The 22,501-nt window shown below is 34.3% G+C and overlaps 2 protein-coding genes across 2 annotated transcripts; both read left to right on the top strand.

Moving 5' to 3' along the window:
* Nucleotides 1–1,737: 1,737 nt before the first annotated feature.
* LOC110650532 (rac-like GTP-binding protein RAC2) lies at nt 1,738–3,493 on the top strand. The gene is made up of 7 exons (XM_021805537.2): nt 1,738–2,024; nt 2,143–2,230; nt 2,366–2,475; nt 2,590–2,653; nt 2,752–2,816; nt 2,901–2,966; nt 3,221–3,493. The coding sequence occupies exons 1-7, from the start codon at nt 1,926–1,928 to the stop codon at nt 3,317–3,319; spliced, it is 591 nt and encodes a 196-aa protein (XP_021661229.1). The 5' UTR covers nt 1,738–1,925; the 3' UTR covers nt 3,320–3,493.
* A 721-nt stretch (nt 3,494–4,214) lies between these two features.
* Nucleotides 4,215–20,823, top strand: LOC110643553 (uncharacterized). Its single transcript, XM_058128369.1, has 19 exons — nt 4,215–4,651; nt 4,905–4,979; nt 5,486–5,636; nt 6,119–6,187; nt 6,312–6,484; nt 7,810–7,947; nt 8,835–8,960; nt 9,186–9,284; nt 14,378–14,498; nt 14,630–14,693; nt 15,411–15,465; nt 15,546–15,670; nt 17,453–17,526; nt 18,185–18,234; nt 18,882–18,968; nt 19,309–19,359; nt 19,440–19,523; nt 20,114–20,164; nt 20,421–20,823. The coding sequence occupies exons 1-19, from the start codon at nt 4,301–4,303 to the stop codon at nt 20,502–20,504; spliced, it is 2,028 nt and encodes a 675-aa protein (XP_057984352.1). The 5' UTR covers nt 4,215–4,300; the 3' UTR covers nt 20,505–20,823.
* The last annotated feature ends 1,678 nt before the right edge of the window (nt 20,824–22,501 follow it).

Raw genomic sequence — 22,501 nt, forward strand, 5'->3', positions numbered from 1 at the left:
TTAGTGTGAACAATCCAAAGTAGAGATAACGTGAACGATTGCTATCGTTTTTTAAGATAGAGTTATCCTAATCAACTGTTGTATATCTAGTATTTTATTATTTTCATATGGTTGAAATTCTTTTATGGTTGAAGAAAATTAGAACTGATTTTGTTACTATCATATAGAGGATAATTAATGAATTATTTACGTCATTGTTATTTTGAATTGCATAAACTGATTATTGAATATCAAAAGGATTTTACTGTGTAAAATTTTAAAGTTTAGAAGATTTTATGTTACAAATTTAGGGACAATTCCATCACAATACATAAAAATAAGGGACGATTCTTAGAATTTATCCTAATTTAGCCACACACTGTTACATAATTAATTTTTTTTGGTCCAATTAAACTTATTAATTTCTAAATATTGAAATAAAAGTAAAAAAAAAAAGCAATTGAATCTAGCCAATTATGGAAAATAAAAGTTAAAAGTATAGGTGGATTAAAAATCAAAATGCAGGTTAGCAACACAAAGGCATTTAATTAATGATATTAGATATATTTTTAAATTCAAAATGAATTTAATTTTCTTGAAAAAATTAAATTTCTTAAATTATAAATGTTCTATTCATAATGAGTCATGAGATTAATTTCTTAAATTAATGGCTTATCCCATTAAGCATGCTTACTGCAAAACTCTAATTCCCATTTTAGAAAAAAAAAAAAAAAACCCTGATATGCATGCAGGAGCCAGTAGTGGCTGCACAACCTTGCTTGGTTGTGGTCAATTTCACTTGCCAATGAATTGAAGAGAAAAGAATAGTCATGCCATTTTTGCTAAGATAGTCACAAAATGGGATCATTGCATTTCTGAACAAATGGGATCATTACATTTCTGAACAACTTCTCAAGGATAATCTTTTGATGTGAATGTGTCTATTTGATCCTCTCCATCAATCATCACATGGAAGCTATCACTACTTTCGATGACTCAGGAGTCAGGACCCACATCAGAGATAAAATCATGCTATCATAGTGATCAAAGATCCTTTCCCACATGAAATTTTCATCCCTTTACAAATAAAAATGACATACTCTAGCTATTAGTAATTACTTGTTAATTATATATTAGTCAACACTTAATTAGGAAACTATATCTATATATGCCATGCCAATAATCAAGTGCAGAACAACAGTTAGCTTTGGTAAAATGCCAGTGACCAACACATCAAGCTCACTAATAAATTCTCTCCTTAATTATGGTGACACCCACATAACTCAGTATTGCCTCTTTAGTTCTGTTATCTTGACCCAAATGTGCATTGATTTTTCCATACATTTGGATTCAAATTCTCACACCTAAAATATGCATCAACCAAGAAAGTGTCAATGGTTTTGTCTCACAATTTTGCTTGGAAAGCATGGAAGTTTCATGCCTCTGCTGATCAATATAATTTGCTTTTTTCACTAAAGGGATTTATAATTTTATACTCTATTCTTACATTCATGATAATTATTAGGCTAATTAAGTAATGTGTAATTTTCCTTTTTCTTAGTATTCATGATTCAACCCCTCCCTTGTCCAACACTTAACCAACTAACACTATCACCAAACATTCAAATTTTTAGTGTCTTTGGGTACTGTCCTTCCCCTTAAAGAAACAAAAAGCCATTTGGCAATCATGGTAAAGGTAAAAAGAAGTCCAGCTAAAGTTGGGTGCTTGGGTTGCTCACCTTATTAAATGCCATCCTTGAATTCTTCCCCTCCATTCCTATTCAAATTTTAAACCCAACCCACCTCAAAAAAACAAATTCCCTTCAACACTATTGTGCAAGTCCTCATTGAATATTCTTTGAGAGTAGTAAAGCAGAGAGGTACAGAATAGAAGCCTGTAGTGATGAAGTAAGAGGGTAAAGAAAAGAACAAAGAATTTTCAAAAAATGAGCACAGCTAGGTTCATCAAGTGTGTCACTGTTGGGGATGGAGCAGTTGGCAAGACATGCATGCTCATCTCTTACACCAGTAACACCTTCCCCAATGTATGGTTTTGCTTTATTTTCCATTATTACAGTCTTTTTCTTTTTTTTTTTTTCAAGAAATTAAAAAAAATTCTTGCTGGTACTTACTATTATAATAATTTCCCTTCTCTTTTGCCAGGATTATGTGCCTACAGTGTTTGACAACTTCAGTGCTAATGTTGTTGTTGATGGCAGCACAATCAATCTTGGATTATGGGATACTGCAGGTTTAGTGCTTGGTTTTTGAGTTTTCTTTTGTAACAATTTTCTAGCAGAGAAATTACCCATTTCTAAATCACTCTCTTATTTTTCTTTTTGAGGAAACAGAAAATTAGCATATTTATTTAAGTGTGTGTCTTCAGGACAGGAGGATTATAACAGATTGAGGCCACTGAGTTATAGGGGTGCAGATGTGTTCATTTTAGCCTTCTCCCTCATAAGCAAAGCTAGCTATGAGAACATCTCCAAGAAGGTTTTTACTTTACAATTTATAACTTTTAGGGATTGAAATTTGCCCCTTTCTATAATTTTCTTTTTTTTTTTTTTCTGTTTCTTTTTCTTTTTGTGGGTGTGGGGGGGTCACCAGTGGATTCCTGAGCTGAGGCATTATGCTCCAACTGTGCCAATTGTGCTGGTGGGAACCAAGCTTGGTAAAGATCAATTCTAGTAATTTGAAGAAAGTTTCGATTTTCCATAATTTTACATAACATCTCTGTATCTGACACTGGAGGGATGTAATGAACCGCAGATTTGAGAGATGACAAGCAGTATTTGATTGATCATCCTGGTGCCACACCAATGACAACTGCTCAGGCAAGTCATTTCCTTTCACTTGCTGTATTTGAACAAAGTATTTGTCAATTTCATGAAATAGTAACAATTTTCAATCCTGAGCAGGGGGAGGAACTAAAGAAGATGATTGGTGCTGCTTTTTACATAGAGTGCAGTTCAAAAACTCAGCAGGTTCTATTATATATATATTTCTATATATCCAAATGCCTTGTCTTGAGAATAAAGAGATCTTAGAGAGAAGTTCAAGGAAGAAAGGGTTTTGCTATATAACTTAATTGTAAATTACCTAGTACTTTAGGACCAACAACAAAACTTGCATAGCTTGAGTATATCTGGAACTGTATTGCAAACGATTTGGTTAACTTATGTCTTTTCTGTTCTTGCTTGAAACTGAATCTTACATATTTTGTTATGACTATTGGCAGAATGTGAAGGTGGTGTTTGATGCAGCAATCAAAGTTGTTTTGCAGCCTCCTAAACCAAAGAAGAAAAAAAGGAATCCAAGACCATGCTTGTTTCTGTAAATCAATTTTCTTTCTTCCATGTTAACTTGCCAGTTCTCTTCTCTGGCTTTTGTTGTTCTCTTCAATTCTTACTAAACTTCTTTTGCTTTCTTGTTATGTAATATATACATTTTGAAATTGCTTCGCATATGATCAATGTAATCAAATACTGCATAGCCAAGTTTGAATATTCAACTCAAGTCTAAGATTATGTTGCCATCCTACATTGCTAAGAAACAACTTTGGTGAGAGGTAAATAAGTTTTTAGACACCCTTTATTTACATGCCGGTTTTCAAGGATGAATTCCATAGTCGTTATATAAAAATGAGTCTAACAACTTTAGATTAAATATTTACCTCTGTTATTTATGTGGTTATGTGGCTTAAATTTTTTTAATACATTTTTATGGATTTGAATTGTGATCCAATCCAAAAGTTTGAATTTTATGAAAATGCTCTATTAAATATTTATGTATACTGAAAAAATAAAGCAAACACAATAATATTAAAATAAGAGTTATACCCTATCTAGGAATATATAAACATGTTTGCCCTATTTAAATTAGAAAAAGATTTCATTAAATCGAACCAAAATTGGTCAACTTCAAATTGAATATAACTAAATCGAAATTAATTAATCTAGTTTAATTTGATTTTATGTCAAAAACAAATTTTCCCTTTTAAAAATATTTGTTTTTTTAACATTTTAATTATTAAATTCAATAAAAGTTATAACTGATATTGGGATCAAAATTAAAACTAGGGTGATTTCCATAATCTTAAAACTGGCTAATTTGAAGTTTGTTTTAATTAAAAAAAAATAGAACTATTATTTATTTATTTATTTATTCACTTTTTTTTTTTAATTTCTGATATTTGAAGAATATACCGTTTAGTATAAAATCATAAACCCTACTGCTGCCACCACACCCACCCATGTTTAAGTAGTCCCAAGTCGTAACTAAAACACCGGAAACCTGTGAGCCATTGCTGTCTAAAGAGATGGCGGGTCCTTTGATTCGCACTCTCTTATCCTCCGCCAGAAAATCTGTTTCTCCCTGCTCTTCCTTTCTATCTAAGCACTACCTTTCCTCTGGCGTGGCCCTGTTTCTCCCACGCTGCACTGCCATCACACGAGCCTTCTCGGCTGCGCCCGCCACCGCCGCCGCAGCACCAAATTCCTCCTTGGACCCCAGCCGCCTGCGGAATGTTGCAGTGATAGCTCATGTCGATCACGGGAAGACGACACTGATGGACCGTTTGTTGAGGCAGTGCGGCGCTGACATTCCCCATGAACGCGCCATGGATTCCATTAGCCTGGAGCGCGAGCGTGGCATCACCATCGCCTCCAAGGTCTCTTAATTATTTCTTTTTGTAGTAGTAAAGCTTTTACCTTTGTTATTCAAGATCACTGCGCTTCATGTGCAAAAATTTAAAAAAAAAAAAAATCTTATGTTCTTATTGAGTAGGGAACTGAGATATGTTGATAAGAAGGGAATGGAGTAAAGTTTGAACAATGATGTGGTCGCGCAGCTTTAGTGTTTGTTGAGTATGCTAAGTTGCTTTTATAAACATTTGTGTCTGATGAAGGAATTATTGTATGCAGGTTACATCCATTTCATGGAAAGAAAATGAACTAAACATGGTTGATACACCTGGGCATGCTGATTTTGGTGGTGAAGTATGGATTTTTTAACCCCTTTTCGAGGTCTCATGACTTCAAGATGATTTTTATTTTTAAATGGTTTTGATGACTAATTATATTGCTATATAGTTTTAACTGAAAATCAAAGTAAATGGGACTTATGTTGGTAATGTGAGCTGAAAGAGATGAAAATTCTATTGAATGTGAGTGATAAATGAAGGAAAAGCCTGGATTTTATGTACTAGATAGTACAAAAGGATTGGCTGATAATATCAACATATATAGTTGACATGTAGGAAAAGTTATTTTGCTTGCTGGATTCCCATATACTCTTGCTAAGGATGTATAAATGAGGAGAAAAAGGAATTATGAATTAATGAATTAGAAGTTCAAATCTAGAAGTGGGTACTTTGCATTACTATGAGGCAGAAGCTTAGCTTTGCTTCAACTTTAGAAACTATTATGCTATTTTGCAATTCAGTGTGGGATTTATCATGTTGATCTTTGTGGAACATTTTTTTGTTTTCCTTTGATGATTACAGGTTGAGCGGGTTGTTGGCATGGTTGAAGGAGCAATTTTAGTTGTAGATGCTGGTGAAGGTCCACTTGCACAGACAAAATTTGTTCTTGCTAAAGCATTGAAGTATGGGCTGCGCCCTATTCTACTTCTGAACAAAGTAGATCGGCCTGCAGGTTGATTTCATTATTAGTTCAGGTTTATTAAATCCTTGTTTCGTGAAAAGCTGGTTGCTATGCAATTACATGCTTTTATGATAGGTGCAAAGATCAGGCACAAAATCGAAAGGCATTGAAGTTGTCAGGCTACTTATCATTTGTATTGATGAAATTATCATTTGCCATGTCATCATTTCTTATGCTTTCTGAATTTGATGTGGGATAATGTTTCTACATTATGTTTTCTATTGTGGCTTACAGTTTACGTTTCCCTTCAACCTCATATTTATTTTCCTGTTGTTTATTGGATATTTGCAGTGGTTATTTGCATTTCGGAAACATTGATTTGAAAGCATTCTGTAGAGGAAACTAATGTTAATCAATGAATGAATATATGCCAAATTGTCAATTCAGTAAATTGCTTTGATATGACTTTATGATATGAAAAAATTGGATGTCACTTAGAATGGTCCTCATGCTCTTCCCCATCATTCATGCAGTTTCTGAGGAGAGGTGTAATGAAGTTGAGAGCCTCGTGTTTGATCTGTTTGCAAATCTTGGTGCTACAGGTGAAAGGAATATAGGAAATTCAAATCTTCTATAGTTTGAACCACTTCAGCGGTTTTTTACCTGCTTTAATATGAGCTGGATAGAAGTATGAGATCAATAAAGTTATTTTAATTCTTGTTTTAGAGGAGCAGCTGGATTTTCCTGTTCTTTATGCTTCTGCCAAAGAAGGGTGGGCATCCTCTACTTTCACGAAAGATCCTCCTGCTAATGCAAAGAACATGTCACAGTTGCTTGATGCCATCGTAGCACATGTTCCGTCACCAAAAGGAAACCTTGATGCACCTTTTCAGATGCTGGTTGGTGTTAAATACTGTTGGTGCTAGTAGAATGTGCAGTCACATTTTTTTTTTTTAAATTTTGAATTTAAACTTTTACTTTTTCATGGATGTGCTTTTGTGACTTTTTTTTTGGCTGGTCATTTATTTGGTGTCTAGGTATGTATATTTTGTATGTGTGTTTGTGCATTTATAGGTAGGTACTTGGTTCCTTTTTCATTTCCTTTTCTTTTTCTTCTATCTTCCTTGGTAAGATCTTTATGCATGACATATTGCAACCTATGCTATAAACGCTAAGTTATTTGGTTTTTGTTGGTCTCTTGCTTTAGATATAGGAAGAAATTTGAATTGGGTTTCTGAAACTTGAAATAATGTGGTACAGCTCTGATACTCAGCTTGTACCAAAAATTTCGTGAAGCATTGATTCTGCAGCAGCTCTCATAAAACTCTGATAGATATTGTATCTTAATGATGAATCAAGTTCTTGTATCTTAATGATTGGCTAGTAGGATTTGTGAGGGAAAGAAAAACTAGTTGAAAGCTTCAAGAAAATAGGAAACAAGCAAAGGAGGAGATAAGTAGATAACATAACATCACTCCAGTCCAGTGGTTCTAGAATTTTTAGGCATTGCACTTAAGACATATAAACTAGTATCACATGCTAGGTTATTAGATATCACACCTTAGAGAAGCATGCATGACAAATGCCATTAGTAAAAAACTCCTCAGTCTCACACCAAAAGCACAGCTGAATTTTCTTGCTCAGAAAATGAGATAGTGAAATATTGACTACCCTTACTGAGATGTAGTGCTTCGCAGCCAAGTATTTAAAGTTAGTAGCTCAAGAAAAAAGCTTACCAGAACACAACTTATTATTAAGTTCTTCGTGAATGAAAGCCAAAAGAAAGTCCTCTTAAAGCTCCTGGCTAAGCAGTTAAATTTTTAGATTAGATATCTAGTACTACATAAATTTAAACTACAGTTCATTTGTGAATAATGGAGATCACTCCAAGTTTGGTACTAAGTTTCTTTTAGGTCTTCATAGGTTTGCCAGGGTTAAATTAGAAAGGCAAAAAACATGCAGTAAATGTTCATTTTCTTTTTATATGCAATATTCTTCTGCTAGAAGGAGAAGAGGGGTGGGGGGGGGGGGGGGGGTGGGGGGCGAGGGGGATTCAGTATTTTTGTATCTTTACGTAAACATGGCAATACTGATATTTTTGGTCAATAGTTTGCTTCATATAAAGTGTTATTTTTTTTTGTTCTTCTCTCTGTCATTGTCTTTTTGGTCTGTTTTTCTCAGTAATTCAGTAACTTTCGGAATGGGACTTATAGTTGCCTTTCAGGTTTCCATGATGGAAAAAGACTTTTATCTTGGGCGGATCTTAACTGGACGTGTTGCTTCTGGAGTCATCCATGTTGGGGATAGGATACATGGACTACGTAGCACAGATTCTGGTGTTGTGAAAATTGAAGAAGGAAAGGTTAGTATCTTATTTGGAATAACATTAAAATAATTCCTTGAATTGCACTTTAAGGACCTTCTCACTAAATTGAAGGAACACCACATGGATAATTCATGCTTCATATCCTGTTCTTATCTAGGGTCAGGTAGCAGTTTTGCATTTTGATTTCTATTAAAAGCTTCATTTCCTGTGAGATCAATAAAAACTAACATACTTCTAAGTCTCCATTATGATCTGTTGTTTTTAAGTTTTTGAGAATAATTCCTATTCAGTATTTCTGAGGCCTGAATCTCACTGTGTTCAAAGCATCATCTGTGGCAGTTATATAGTCCCTTTACATGTTTTCAGTTAATTTTTGAACTACTCAGATGAGAATCTTATTACTTTAGTTCACAAAAGTCTACTATATTTTGATGGGAGGAGCAAAAGATGCAATGTTCTTATTTTGTTATTGATAAGGGGTTTCTTATTGAACTGAACATTTGAATCTAATGATTTATTTATTTTGTGCTTCAATTGGCTCCTGTATTCATTTATGTCTACTCCATCTTATATTAAGCCTTAGCAACCCAAGTACAAACTTGAGTTTCCTCTTGTTTCTCACAGCCCAAGAACATATAAGATTGGCTAGGATTGTTATGAACCTTATTTGTTTTCATTGGAGTGCTATTTCATCTCTCATCGAAAGCATGAAGATTAAATAAATGTGGCTATATTGAGGAAATATTATCAGTGTAGGTTGCAAACGTAACAGTATTTTGAGGTTACTCAAATTGAACGCCTAACTTCAAAAACTATATTTTCAGATAATGACCATTCCTATAAGTGATATGCCCTAGGCCCCTAACGTTCTGTAGGCAGTAATGTGGGTGTACTATTAAATTCATTCATCTTTTATCTTGTAGGTTTTGAAGCTAATGAAGAAGAAGGGCACAAACATGGTTCTCATTGATAGTGCAGGTGCTGGTGACATAGTATCAATGGCAGGGATGACAAGTCCATCAATAGGTCATACAGTGGCAAATGTGGAGGTATATGGCTACTTTGTTTGCACAGAGAATCAATAGAATGTTTTCTTATGAGTTACGCATGATAACTTCTTTTTTCTGAATAATTAATTGAAATGTACTAGGTATTCTTTCCCTGAATTCTTTGATTCCCTATCTGGTGTACTCGATTATGTTAGATTTTTTTTTGTCTCTAATAGCATGCATATTGGGTTTTATTCTGAACTGATTTTCAATTATATCTTCTAGGTTATGAATGCATTACCAACTGTTGAATTGGACCCTCCAACCATATCCATGACCTTTGGTGTAAATGACTCTCCATTAGCTGGCCGAGATGGTACCCATGTAAGTCTTGAACGTCTCTTTGTTGTTCATATGTGAACATATGTGGGCTCATGTGTACATGTGCTGCAACCCTTTGTTATTTGTTGCGGGATGTATTTAACTGTTCTCAGGTTCTGAGTGCTTGGAGACTATTCCTTCTTGACACTGCCACTCTTTCAGCTAGAAGTTGGAGATCATAATAAAAGAATAATGGTCTTGCTGTCTAACTGTGACGGACTGTTCTAACAAGATTGAAATAAAGAAGGCTGTCAATCAGCATGATTCTTCATTAGGATTATAAAAGCAGAGTGGAAAGATGTCCTTTCCTGAAACATGTTCTTTCTAATTTTCTATCTTGGGCTTTTACTAGAGGGTAACTAGGCTTATCATGGTGTATTGGGTTTCTTCCTATTTTTGGAGTCTTAATAGTCTTGAAGTATGCCAACATTATATGTGGTTAAATGGTAAATGCCTTATACTTGCAACCTGATGCAGCCAAGGAATTCAAGAAAATTCATTATCAAATACTCAAGAAGCTTAGGATTATGGTTCAGTTTTATTTTATTTATTGGAAAATTATAGAGTACTTTCTAGTTCTTTTAGAGTCTTACTGATGTGTCTATTTAAATATATTAGCTGTTGATCCTTTATAAAAGTCACTGGGATAGTTTTGTAATTTCAGATTTTCTAGAAAGATTTGATTTCTGTAGTAGTTTTTATTTAGAGTCCTTTTTGGTTAAGGATTACTTCTTGGAATTACTTTAAGGTTAAGGATTATTTTTTGGAGTCCAATTCTTCAAGTTTTGGATTACTGTTGGAGTCTATAAATACCAATATTTGTAATGTTGTTTTGAAGTTTTTGATCAATATGAATTCTAGCAATTATGCTTCGAGTTGTCTGATGCAACTCAACCCTAGATGTGATACCTAAGGAACCTTGGGTGTGATGCCTAAGGAAGTTTAGGTTTGAAGCATAAACTTTTTATTTTACTGTTCACAACCCACAAGTCTTCTCTTGTTTAAATTCGCTTCTCAATTCCATCCTTTCACAAACCCTAATTCTACACCTAAATTCCTGCTCATTTTAGCCTTCACAAAGCCTCAAATTTCAACATTAATTCTAAGAGCTGTAGGCTGTCCTGAATCACAACCTAAAAGGCATGATAAAAAGGTTGAGAACAACCAGTTCATGCAATACACATGCAGATTACATTTACGTGTTACCTCTCAGGATTCTGCTTTGGCAGGACAGGACCAGAATTGGATAATGGCATTTTTCTTACATTGCCTAGGCTAGGTTGCAACAAAGAACAATTGACTTTTATGACATAATATTCTGTTTGATTTTGCTCATATTTAAAGGGCCCTTTTTATTTTTGCCAGTTAACATGAAATTGAAAAGTGAGGATATATATCACTTTTGGGTTTCACTTTGATAATATGTATTGCTTTTTTTTTTTTGAAAATTTTAAATAATAATCTACATGAAAATTTTAAGTAGTCTCATTATACACTTAGCATGCCACATGAGACTGCTTTACAATCAAAAAAGGGTCAAATTAGAAATGAATCCATTGAAATTTTTTCTCTTTTAGATGTTATTTTGAAGTTGTTAAACTCAACTCAACTCAACTCAACTAAGCTTTTATTCCAAAAATTTGGGGTCAGGTATATGGATTCGTTTTCTCCACTCTAAACGATTTTGGGTTAAATCCTTAGAAATGTGTAATGCTTCTAAGTCATGTTGTACTACTTTCCTCCAAGTCAATTTAGGTCTATCCCTTTTTTTCTTTCTATCCTCTAACCTAATGTGCTCTACTTGTCCAATTGGAGCCTTCGTATGTCTACGCTTCACATGACCAAACCACCTCAATCTCTCTTCTCTCAACTTATCTTCAATTGGCACCACTCCTACCTTTTCTCTAATACTCTTATTACGGACTTTATCTAGTCTAGTATGGCCACTCATCTACCTTAATATTCTCATCTCTACAATTCTTATCTTAGACGCATACAACTTCTTCAATGCCCAACACTCACTACCATATAATATAACTGGTCGTATGGCTGTACGGTAAAATTTTCTTTTCAACTTATTGGGAATCTTGTGATCACATAAAACTCCCGTGGCACGTCTCCACTTCAACCATCCGGCTTTAATCCTATGACTAACATCCTCCTCACATCCCCTATCTACTTGAATGACTGAGCCGAGATATTTAAAGTGATTACTTTGGGACAGTACCACTTCATCCAAACTAACTCTTTCCCTATCACCAGTTTGGCCTTCACTGAACTTGCAATGCATGTATTCTATCTTCGTTCTACTTAACTTAAAGCCCTTTGACTCTAGAGTACTTCTCCAAAGCTCTAGCTTTCTATTGACTCCTTCTCGTGTCTCATCTATCAGAACAATATCATTCGCAAACATCATGCACCAAGGAATACTCTCTTGTATATGTTTCGTCAATTCATCTAAAACTAATGTAAAAAGGTAAGAGCTTATAGCTTATCCTTGGTGTAATCCAATTGAGATCGGAAAATCTTGTGTCCCCTCCCACTGTGCGCACAATAGTAGTTGCTCCTTCATGCATATCTTTCAACACTTGTATGTACCTAATAGATACCCTCTTTTGTTCTAACAAACTCCATAAGACATTTCTTAGAACACTATCATAAGCCTTCTTCAAATCAATAAAAACCATGTGTAGATCTTTCTTCACATTTCTATATTTCTCCATCAAGCTTCTAATGAGAAAGATCGCTTCTATAGTTGAACAACTGGGCATGAAGCCAAATTGATTGAGAGAGATAGAAGTATCATGACGTAGTCGATGCTCCACAACTCTCTCCCTCAACTTCATAGTATGGCTCATGAGTTTAATTCCCTTATAGTTTGAGCAACTCTGTATGTCTCCCTTATTTTTAAAAATAGGTACTAAAATACTCCTCCTCCATTTATCAGTCATTTTCTTTGAGTTTAGAATCTTATTAAATAATTTAGTTAACCATGCCACTCCTATATCTCCCAAACATTTCCACACTTCAATTGGTATTTCATCGGGTCCACAGGCTTTAACCACTTTCATTCTCTTAAGTGCTTCATTTACTTTTAAAGATATATTCATTCTAGTATAATTTACATTCATTTCTATTGTTCTATAGTCTATATTCACGCTATTACCATTTTGACTATTATTAAAGAGATCATTAAAATAATTTCTCCATCTTTCTTTAATGTCCTCATCTTTCATCAACATTTTTCCTTCTTTATCCTTAATGCACCTAACTTGATTGAGATCTTGACATTTCCTTTCTCTCCTCCTTACTAATCTATAAATATATTTCTCCCCTTCTTTAGTTCCAAGTTTCTCATATAACTTTTCAAATGCCTGTGCTCTTGCTTGACTAAATGTTTTTTTTACTCTTTCTTTGCTATCTTGTACTGTTCATATGCCTCATTATTATCACATGTAGGTAATTTCTTATATTATTCTCTTTTTCTCTTTACTGCCTTTTGTGCTTCCTCATTCCACCACCATCTCTCTTTTGAGGGTGGTCCATGTTCTTTAGACTTTTCAAGTACTTTTCTAGCTACTTTTCTAATATTTGATGCCATCTGTATCCACATGTTATTAGCCTCCATATCTAGCTTCCATGCTTCGGACTCAAGAAGCTCATTTTTGAACTTTACTTGCTTTACTCTTTTGAACTATCACCACTTTGTTCGAGCTACACTATTTCTTCTGACCTTACTTGAATTGTTCCTAAACTTGACATCCAAGACCACTAACCGATGTTGACTTGTTAAAGCCTCTCCTGGAATGACCTTGCAATCCTTGCATAGAGCTCTATTTGTCTTCCTGGTTAAGAGGAAGTCGATTTGGCTTCTATGTTGCCCACTTTTGAAAATCACTAAATGTGACTCTCTTTTTATAAAGTAGGTATTTGCTAGTATTAGGTCGTATGCCATAGCAAAATCCAGGATACTTTTTCCCTCCTCATTTCGACTGCCAAAACTAAACCTCCATGAACGTTCTCATAACCTTGCTTATCACTTCCTACATGTCCATTCAAATCTCTATCAATGAAAACATTATCTTTATTCGGTATGCTTTGCATTAAATCATCCATATCTTCCCAAAATTTTTTTTTACTCTTAACTATCTAATCCTATTTGTGGGGTATAAGCACTAAATACATTTATTGTTTCTCCTTCTAGTACTAGCTTTACTAGTATAATTCTATCTCTTACTCTTTTCACAACTATTACAGCGTCTTTCAATGTCCTATCTATGATTATGCCCACTCCGTTCTTATTTCTCTCCTTTCCGGTAAACCACAGTTTGTATCTTGAATTACCCACTTCCTTACTTTTTTCTCCTACTTATTTAGTCTCCTAAATGCAAGCAATATTCACCATTCTCTTTTCCAAGGTATCCACAAGCTCCATTAATTTTCCTGTAAGTGATCTAACATTGCAAGTACCAACTCTTATCCTCCTTCTATCCTGTTCCTTCCTAATTGGTCTCCTTCTATGATATATTCTATTATTTTTTATGTCTATCTTGTGTTCTGTTCCACTATCTGTTCTACTATCTGTCTTATGGACTAACTTCTTTACTCACACCCGTCCATGATGTGGGAACCCTTGCTCACTTAACACCACACCCGGGCGCTGGCAAGGCGCGTCACTTTCGGTGAACGCCCTATATCTTTGCATATTTCTCACTACACCCGGGCTCCGATGTAGCGCGTCGTAAGTACGGGACGCCCCAACGTTTATATCATTTGAATCCATATCATAAGGTGTGACGAAATTTTTACGCTGGTTGTCACCTACCGCAACCCTCCTCTTTATCCGGGCTTAGGACCGGCTAAGCGCAAACTACTTAGGCGGAGTTATTTTGAAGTTATTAGATGGCTGAAAATTTATTTTCTAATGTTAGAACTAGTGTTCTCTGCTGGATATGTCCTATTGCCTTACAACTTTTGTCTCTTATTCCACATTGTGTTGCTTAATCAGTTTGGGCAAGAATATGATGCTTTAATGTGCAGTTTGTCCTTTCTGGCCATTTAGATGAGGTAATTGTTCTGTTCTTTTGTATGTGTAGTTGACAGGAGGAAAAATTGGTGATCGGTTAATGGCTGAAGCTGAAACTAACCTTGCCATAAATGTGATTCCTGGCTTATCAGAATCGTATGAGGTACAAGGGAGAGGGGAACTTCAACTTGGTTAGTTCCTCTTAACTTTGCACCATGTTTTTATATGGCTTATGTCACATAAAGCATTATACTTTTTGTATGAGCTATACAATCATATTTTTCATAAATTCTGAATGTGGTTTTTGATGTTATAATTTCAGGAATTTTGATTGAGAATATGAGGCGTGAAGGATTTGAGCTGTCTGTCTCACCACCAAAAGTCATGTGAGTTTCTTGGGATGCTTGAGCAAGCAACGCATTTAATATGCCAATCTAGTTTCTATTGGTAATTTACATGTTTGAAAGGAAAAAATTGATTTGATTCTGAAACACTGAAATGTAAATATAAATGCAAGTGTTGATTCAAACTGGATAAAGAAGGAAAAGAAATAATTATACATATGTGACAAACGATGAATTTTTGCATTGGACATTTGAATGCACGATTTGGTGCTAGTAGTTATAAATAATCCTCCTGAAGGCTGTAAGTTATTTTAATTATTCGTGCATGTTCTTATGTATTCTGGTATTTATACAATGGCCAATAAGTAATTGAGCATTCTGTGGAGCATTTAATGTGTTGCTGGTACTTTTACTGGGTTAGGCATGCATGCTTATATGTATGCCTTCAAAACAACTTGCTCTACGAGGTCAATTTGGTCTTGACTCTATATGTTTGCTACTACATTCTACGCAATTACTAATTACCTTTCTATGCATATTATTTGATTTCACAGTTTAAACCACATTAAAGGCCATTCTCTAGTGCAATGATAAATGTCTTGGGCTTGCGACAAAGAAGTTGCAGCTTCAAGCATAAAAGCTTTAAAACTGGCCACTGAATGTGGAAAACTGTTAACCAGTATGACTGTCACTACTGTCACCACCTTTCTGAGTGCACTTGTTTTTGGTTGCTTGAATAATGTTCCTTTGTTGAATCAGGTATAAAACTGAGAAAGGTGAGAAGCTTGAACCAATTGAAGAAGTAACCATTGAGGTCAGAATTAACAAATTGTAATTATACTGGTTTTTTGCTTATAGGAATGGCTATATTTACACATTATGATTTTATTTCAGGTAAATGAAGAGCATGTGGGATTAATTATGGAGGCTCTATCTCATAGGCGAGCAGAAGTTGTTGATATGGGTCCTGTTCCTGGACATGTTGGCAGGACTAGATTGTCTTTGACTTCTCCATCAAGGTCAGTGCATAGTTTTCCTTATAATACCATATGCTTGCACACTTATGTGTGTATTTGTTGTATTCTGGGCAACTTCCTTCCTTTTACCTTTGTATTTCATTGTTGGTCCGTACATGTACGAATGAAGCGGCATTAAGTAACTTCCAATGACAGTGAGACATTTTCTGGATTTTGACAGTTGTCATTCACGCTAGTATTTAAATCAATGTTGTATGCCATTATAAATGATAATCTAGCTTTTCTCCATGCATTGGTTTTCCTTGTAACTGATTAAAGCTTGTCTTTCTTTTACATGAAATATAGGATAGTTTGCTTGTGCACATGTAAACAAGAATCATGGTGCATTAGGATGGTTTTGGAATGCACTTGTCCCTTAAACCGTCTCTTCCCTCCTCTCTCTCTCTCTCTCTCTCTCTCTCTCTCTCTCTCCCCCTCTCCCCTACCCTCCCAACACCAACTCCCCTTCCACCCCCACCCCACCCCACCCCACCCCACCCCCAACAACCCAAAAAAGAAAGCCCCTTCTGTCTCCTGGGGAAAAGATCATATTGTTTATTTAAGCATTGCTATCAATTCATCATCATAGGTGTCCACTTGCAAGAACCATGCATCATGTACTGTTCGTGAAAAGATTGGTATATTGTACTCTGAAAAACTAAAGAGCTTGAAAATGTTCCTTAAGTCCACCACTTTCTGATGCTGCTAATGTTGTTTCATTGACGCAGGACAGCCTGCAGGTCTTAGAATTAATGTTAAAATTTGAGGCTTTAGAATTATTGTTAAAATTTGAGCTTTGTGAGGGCTAAAATGAGTGGGAATTTAGGTGCAGAATTAGGGCTTGTGATAGGATGGAATTCAGAAGCGAATTTAAACAAGAAGAGGAGATTTATGGGCTGTGAATAGTAAAATAAAAGGTTTAGACTTCACACCTAAACTTTCTTAGGCATCATACCTAAGGTTTCATAGACATTACACCTGGGGTTGAATTACATCACATAACTCGAATTATAATTGCTAGAATTCATATTGATCGAAAACTTTGAAACTACATTACAAACATAGGTATTTATAGACTCCAAAATAACCTGAACCTTGAAGAGTTTGGACTCCAGAAAAAATCCTTAATTTTTAAGTAATCCCAAAAAGTGATTCTTAACCAACAAAGACTCTAAATAAAGACTTCCACAGAAATCTATGTATTTCAGAAAATCTGAAATTACAAAATTATCCCTGTGACTTTAATAAAGGACCAACGGGCTAATATGTTTAAGTAGGCACGTAACTAAAACTCTAAAAGGACTACAAAGTACGCTAATTTTCCCTATGAACTCTACGTTAAAACCGAACCCTAATCCTAAGCTTCTTGATTATGTGAGACTGAATTTTCTTCAATTCCTTGGCTGCATTATTCACATACCTCGAGACTATTTCCTTTTGCCTGAGCATTTCATTGTGATCCATGTCATCTTGATTAGATATAATCTTGTTGTAAAATTTATCAGGTGCCAAGTTGAAGCTGTATATCTTACTCATTGAGTATCGTGTTGTCCTCTTCCGTTAAACTAGTGTATTTCTATTATGTTAGGTTCATCTTGCAACTATGGCATAAGTTATATATATGCATATTGTTTAGGTGCCTCAGATTGGAAGCAGGAATTGCTCAAGTACATTATTCTTGTTGAAAGTTATATCTATTATATTAATTCTATACTAAAATTGTTCCTCCCAGTGTTTTTCAAGTATCCTTTCACTAATAGTTATCCATTTTATTGTAAACCACAGGGGTCTGGTTGGTTATAGGAGTGTGTTCAGCAGTGACACTCGTGGAACAGGATTTATGCATCGGGCTTTCCTGAGTACGAATGCTTCACTCAAGAATCAAGATAATTTTGTTGCATTCCCTTTTTTTCTTGGAATTTTCATTTTCTAAATTCCTTAGTGTCATGTGATTGGGTTATCAAGGAAGGTGGCAATTTCCTCTTGATTGCCCCTGGATGATTTGGATTACCTGTCTTAATGCCAATGTAGAACGTGGAAATTCTGTTTTGGAAACCCAAATGTAATGACTGCCTATGTGACTTTGTCTAGGTTTGCATCCATCCATACAAGATGAAATCCTTGGTCTGAATCCAACCATACAAATTTGCAAAATGTGTGTGTGTGTGTGTGTGTGTGTGTGTGTCTGTCCGCGGCTGTGCGCCCACGCGCGTATTGGCTTGTTTTGGCAAAGTGTACTAATATCACATGGTAATTACTAGTTGCCCAATTTATATGTTTATGTTGATTTGGTCCAAATTGTGGAACACTATCAAATTTCACTATGATTAGGAAGTCCTTTTTCTATTATTCTTTGTAGGAATTGGCCTTTTTTAGGGGAAATTTCTAAGCACTTGATTCTTTTTTTGCATGTTACAGTTCTATATTTCTCCTTCCAATAATTTTGTTCAGGTTTTTTACCTCCTGTCCCTCCCTTGAATTGTATCAAACTCATATAATTCATTATGCTGTTTGCAGACTATGCAAAACATCGGGGCCCACTTGGAAACGTTAGGAAGGGGGTATTGGTACGTTTTACCTTATATTTCATTTTCCCATGATTGAACTAGAATTAGTTGTTCTTTTGAGTTGTTTTTTTTATAGCTGACCACAAATGGTCGTCATCTTTGGATGCAATATTTTTATTTGGTTTTCTATGGTTCAGTTTGAAGCTTTTTTCCTTTTCTCTATTCAAGGCGGGGCTTTATATGGAGCTGATTTTTATAAGCATATACTCGCATTTACGATTTAGGACCCAATGCAATGGAGGAATAGACTTGCAAACTCATATTTCCCTTGGCTTATAAATTCTTCAATGCATTATAAAGTTACCTGCAATTGAATCCTTTTTTTTTTTTAATTCTTGTTTCTTTTTCTGTGATTGCTTTCTGAATTTTTATTTCTTTATTTTATGAATCTTAAACTGTAGCCATTACCTGAATTGTTTATTTAACTAGGATTAGGATATGGGAAGGTAAGACAGATTGATTTGCAGCAAACTACCCCTGTCCCATTCCCCCTCTATTCTCTCTCTCCCACCTTCTATTCTTCTCTTGTTCATCCTTCTTCAGTAATCATTTGCTTCTGTCATTGAACTAGTTGCTCGGATGTGTATTTGACTTCTGTAATTTTTCTGTCTTGGATCTGGCTGAACTTACATTAAGCGATTGAACAGGTATCAATGGGCTATGGTACAATCACAGCACATGCATTAATGAGTTTAGAAGCTCGCGGAACACTCTTCGTTACTCCTGGAATGGAGGTTCTTTCCTGACAGTTTGTCTTTCTGTTTCTGTTTACTTCTAGCATAGTTCATGTAGTCTTCTCTCAATTTATAAAGAAATTCTTTACATTGCACTGTTTGCTTCCCTAATGGTAGGCTTCTATGGGTAAATGGATTCATGCAACCTTTTGAGTTGATTCATGTTAACTTGTATAACATATTGTCATAACTATGCAGTACCTTCATTGATGATTGGTTCCCTCATATGATGATTATGTAAATCTATATATGGAAAGTTTTCCCTGTTGTCAATCTTGACATCTTTTAATTACTCTAATCACCAGTGATACTTGCTCACTTTCTGTTTGTTATTTTGCAGACATATGATGGCATGATTGTTGGTGAACATTCACGGGATACAGATCTTGATGTAAGAAGGATTTATGCCTCTTATGTTGTACATTATGTTATTTCTAGATGAAAGGTATTAGAGTTATTTCCTTGTCACAGGTTAACCCAGTTAGGACCAAGGAACTTACTAATGTGCGTGCCGCTTGCAAAGACGAGAATGTGAGACTATCTCCACCTCGCCTGGTATGCAATGGCTAACTTTGCGGTTTTATTGATTGCTTCTGTTCTTATTAACGAGTTACCAATCCTTGCACCATTGATGTAAAGCATCTTGACACGATACTAACAAAAAAGTCCAATTCACAACTCATTCATTCTCAATTTCTTGATAAATGATATATGAGATAAATAAATAAAAAAATAAAAGGGAATAAGCCAATTGCATGGGTTGTATGCAAAAGCTACACCAAAAGAGTATTAGAAAATAAAAGAGTTGGAAAGAAAAGAAATCAGGAATTTAATACAGTTAAAAATGAAGATGATTCAATGACCATGTAATTCATAAATAATTTTCCCCTGCAATATGGGTTTTTTGTGCATTCATGTGGTCTGTAAGTAGGAGACTCTTACTAGACAGAACGCAATAGAAGTGTTTTTGTAGAGTCTATTCTCAGTGTTCGGGAAATTTGTATAAAAGTTCACATTGCTGCTGCTTGAGGAATAAAAATCCACAAATGGAAATTAGGAAAGAGAACCAGGTTTTGATATGTGATAAACAGCTTAAACTATACGCTTGAGATATGCTAATGACATTAGAATGCATCTATATGCAGATGACTCTAGAAGAAGCCATCGGGTATGTTGCTTCTGATGAATTCATTGAGGTGAGTTGCACTTAATATTTTTGCTTTTCCATTTCTGGCTTATGGGACAACCTTAAAGCATATTTGATTGTTCTAAAATATCTTAGGCCATTCCACTGATTTTGCGTATGGTTCGTATAGTTCATATTTCTTAAACATATTTCAGCAGCATTGCTTCATTGTTCTTGCTGACTGGCGCAGAACATTCTCCATTGATTATATTGCATCTTCTTTTGTGGCTCCCTACAGCATTTCTGATATTCTGTTGTACATGCAGGTCACACCTAAGGCCATTCGGCTAAGAAAAAGATACCTGGATGTTAATAAGCGTAAAGCCATGAGTAAGAAGCCAAAAGAATAAAATTATTCTCAAAAAATTTTTTCAACCATATACCTCAATTTTTGAAAGTAGCAGAGCATGTGCCATATGTACTCCTTCATTATGTCTCCCTAAATATTTATATAGGTATATTTTAGTCAATTCTGAAGAAATATTCTTTGACAAATGGCAAGAGAACTTGTATTCATATGATCAATTCTGAAGAAAAATTCTTTGACAAATGGCAAGAGAACTTGCAGTCAGTGAAACAATAATGCCGTATGATCAATCATGCCCATTGATTTAATACATTAACAGCTATTTTTCTAATTCAACCATCATAAAGCCATTTTGCTATGTATCTTATTTAGTCAAAATATTAGTGGAGTTGATTTTTTACCTATACATTATTGAAATGTTAAATTTTAGTTTACTCGGAATAAACCTGCAATGGTTGATGAATTGAGGAAATTTTACAACTATGTTCTGCCTTGATGCTTGGATTTATGTAAAAGAATGAAGAACAGCTTCCAGACAAATTAGTGCAAGTCTTTCTGCTTCTTCCTGACAAAGTTAATTCCTTCCAATTGTCGGTTTGTGGTTTGTGAGTTGCTATTGAGAAAAACATTAACTATATCGGTTAAATACAACTGAAAACTTATTTTACATTGAAATTGGTATGTTTTAGATATAAAAATATATTTTTAGCTACGTTTTTTCAGATTTTTCAAGGAGCAGGTCGGCCATGTTTTATATTCCAAAAAGATGAAGAAGGGCCTTGTAGTTAGGTTTTCATTATACGAGTATACCAATTGAAGAAAGAAAACCTCAAGAAAGAAAAAGAACAAGTTGTGGGAATAATTCAAAAAAGCTTTTTATTTTATGAGAATTAGAGATTGTTTAAGATTAAAGTTTTAAATTGGTGCAAAAATAATATGATAATAAAATATAATTTAGAGAATCATTTTAAAAATTAAGCTTGAAAATGTTAAAATAATAACATGAATAAAAGAATTTATTTGCCAACAAAAATTAGTTCAGTTAATGATACTTAATCAATACTCTTATTATATTGAAAGTTTAAATCTTATTAACCTTCCCTTTTGTGGAATTTTATTGTAATTCTTTAATAAAATTAGTGGTATGTTGTGATCTAATTGTAGAAGTCTCTTTTTATCAGAATTTTTATTTATTAAAAAATAGATTTTATTTAAAATTGTGGTTAAAAGACTAGAAAGTTGATTTTGAAATTATTTTTTTTAAATAGTAATATTTTTTTTATTTCAAATTAATTGTGCATATGAAGCGCTTACTACTATATTAAAAGTTTAAACTATTAATAGAAGTCTAATTTTAATTTTTTATAATGTAGCAGCTCAAATACCGTAAGTAAAAAGAATATAGATAACATGTTAACTCGCTTAGTCAACATATTAAAATTTGAACTCTAATACCTTATAAATTTTATAACATCTCATGCGAAAAGGGAATATCTTGGTTAGAGCGATTTTTTGATAGGACAGGGCTTGTTGGTGCCCTTCTTTAAATGGGGGGCAAGAATAAATCGAGTCCCATATCGAAAATATAGGGAAAAGTAAATAATCATATAAGTGACAAACCTTCTAATATCGATAGCGCGCTTTTTGGCTTTAAAGAAGAGGTCCAATGGACAAAACTGTGAGGTCCAGTGAGCAAAAGCGGACAATACTATTCAATGGGGTAGGCGGAAAAGGAGGGGTTATAAATTTAGAGATGACTTTGATTGGTATATCACAAACAAAGCTATTCATTTTCAAGCAAATTAAATTGAAAATTTCTTACCTACAATTGGTTGTATAAATACCGAATTAATAGAAAATCGTATACATATATTTTTAAGTAAGATCTATTATGTTTTTAAATAAAAATAGCATTTATTGATTAGTTAGATGTATATACTTGAGTATGACTAAAAATTATTTAATTGAATTATTAAAAAATTATAAAATATTTAGAAAAGACTATAAAAGAATTAATTATCTTTAAAATATAAAAGATGA

Source organism: Hevea brasiliensis, chromosome 10 (assembly GCF_030052815.1).
Source record: "Hevea brasiliensis isolate MT/VB/25A 57/8 chromosome 10, ASM3005281v1, whole genome shotgun sequence".
Lineage (NCBI taxonomy): Eukaryota > Viridiplantae > Streptophyta > Magnoliopsida > Malpighiales > Euphorbiaceae > Hevea > Hevea brasiliensis.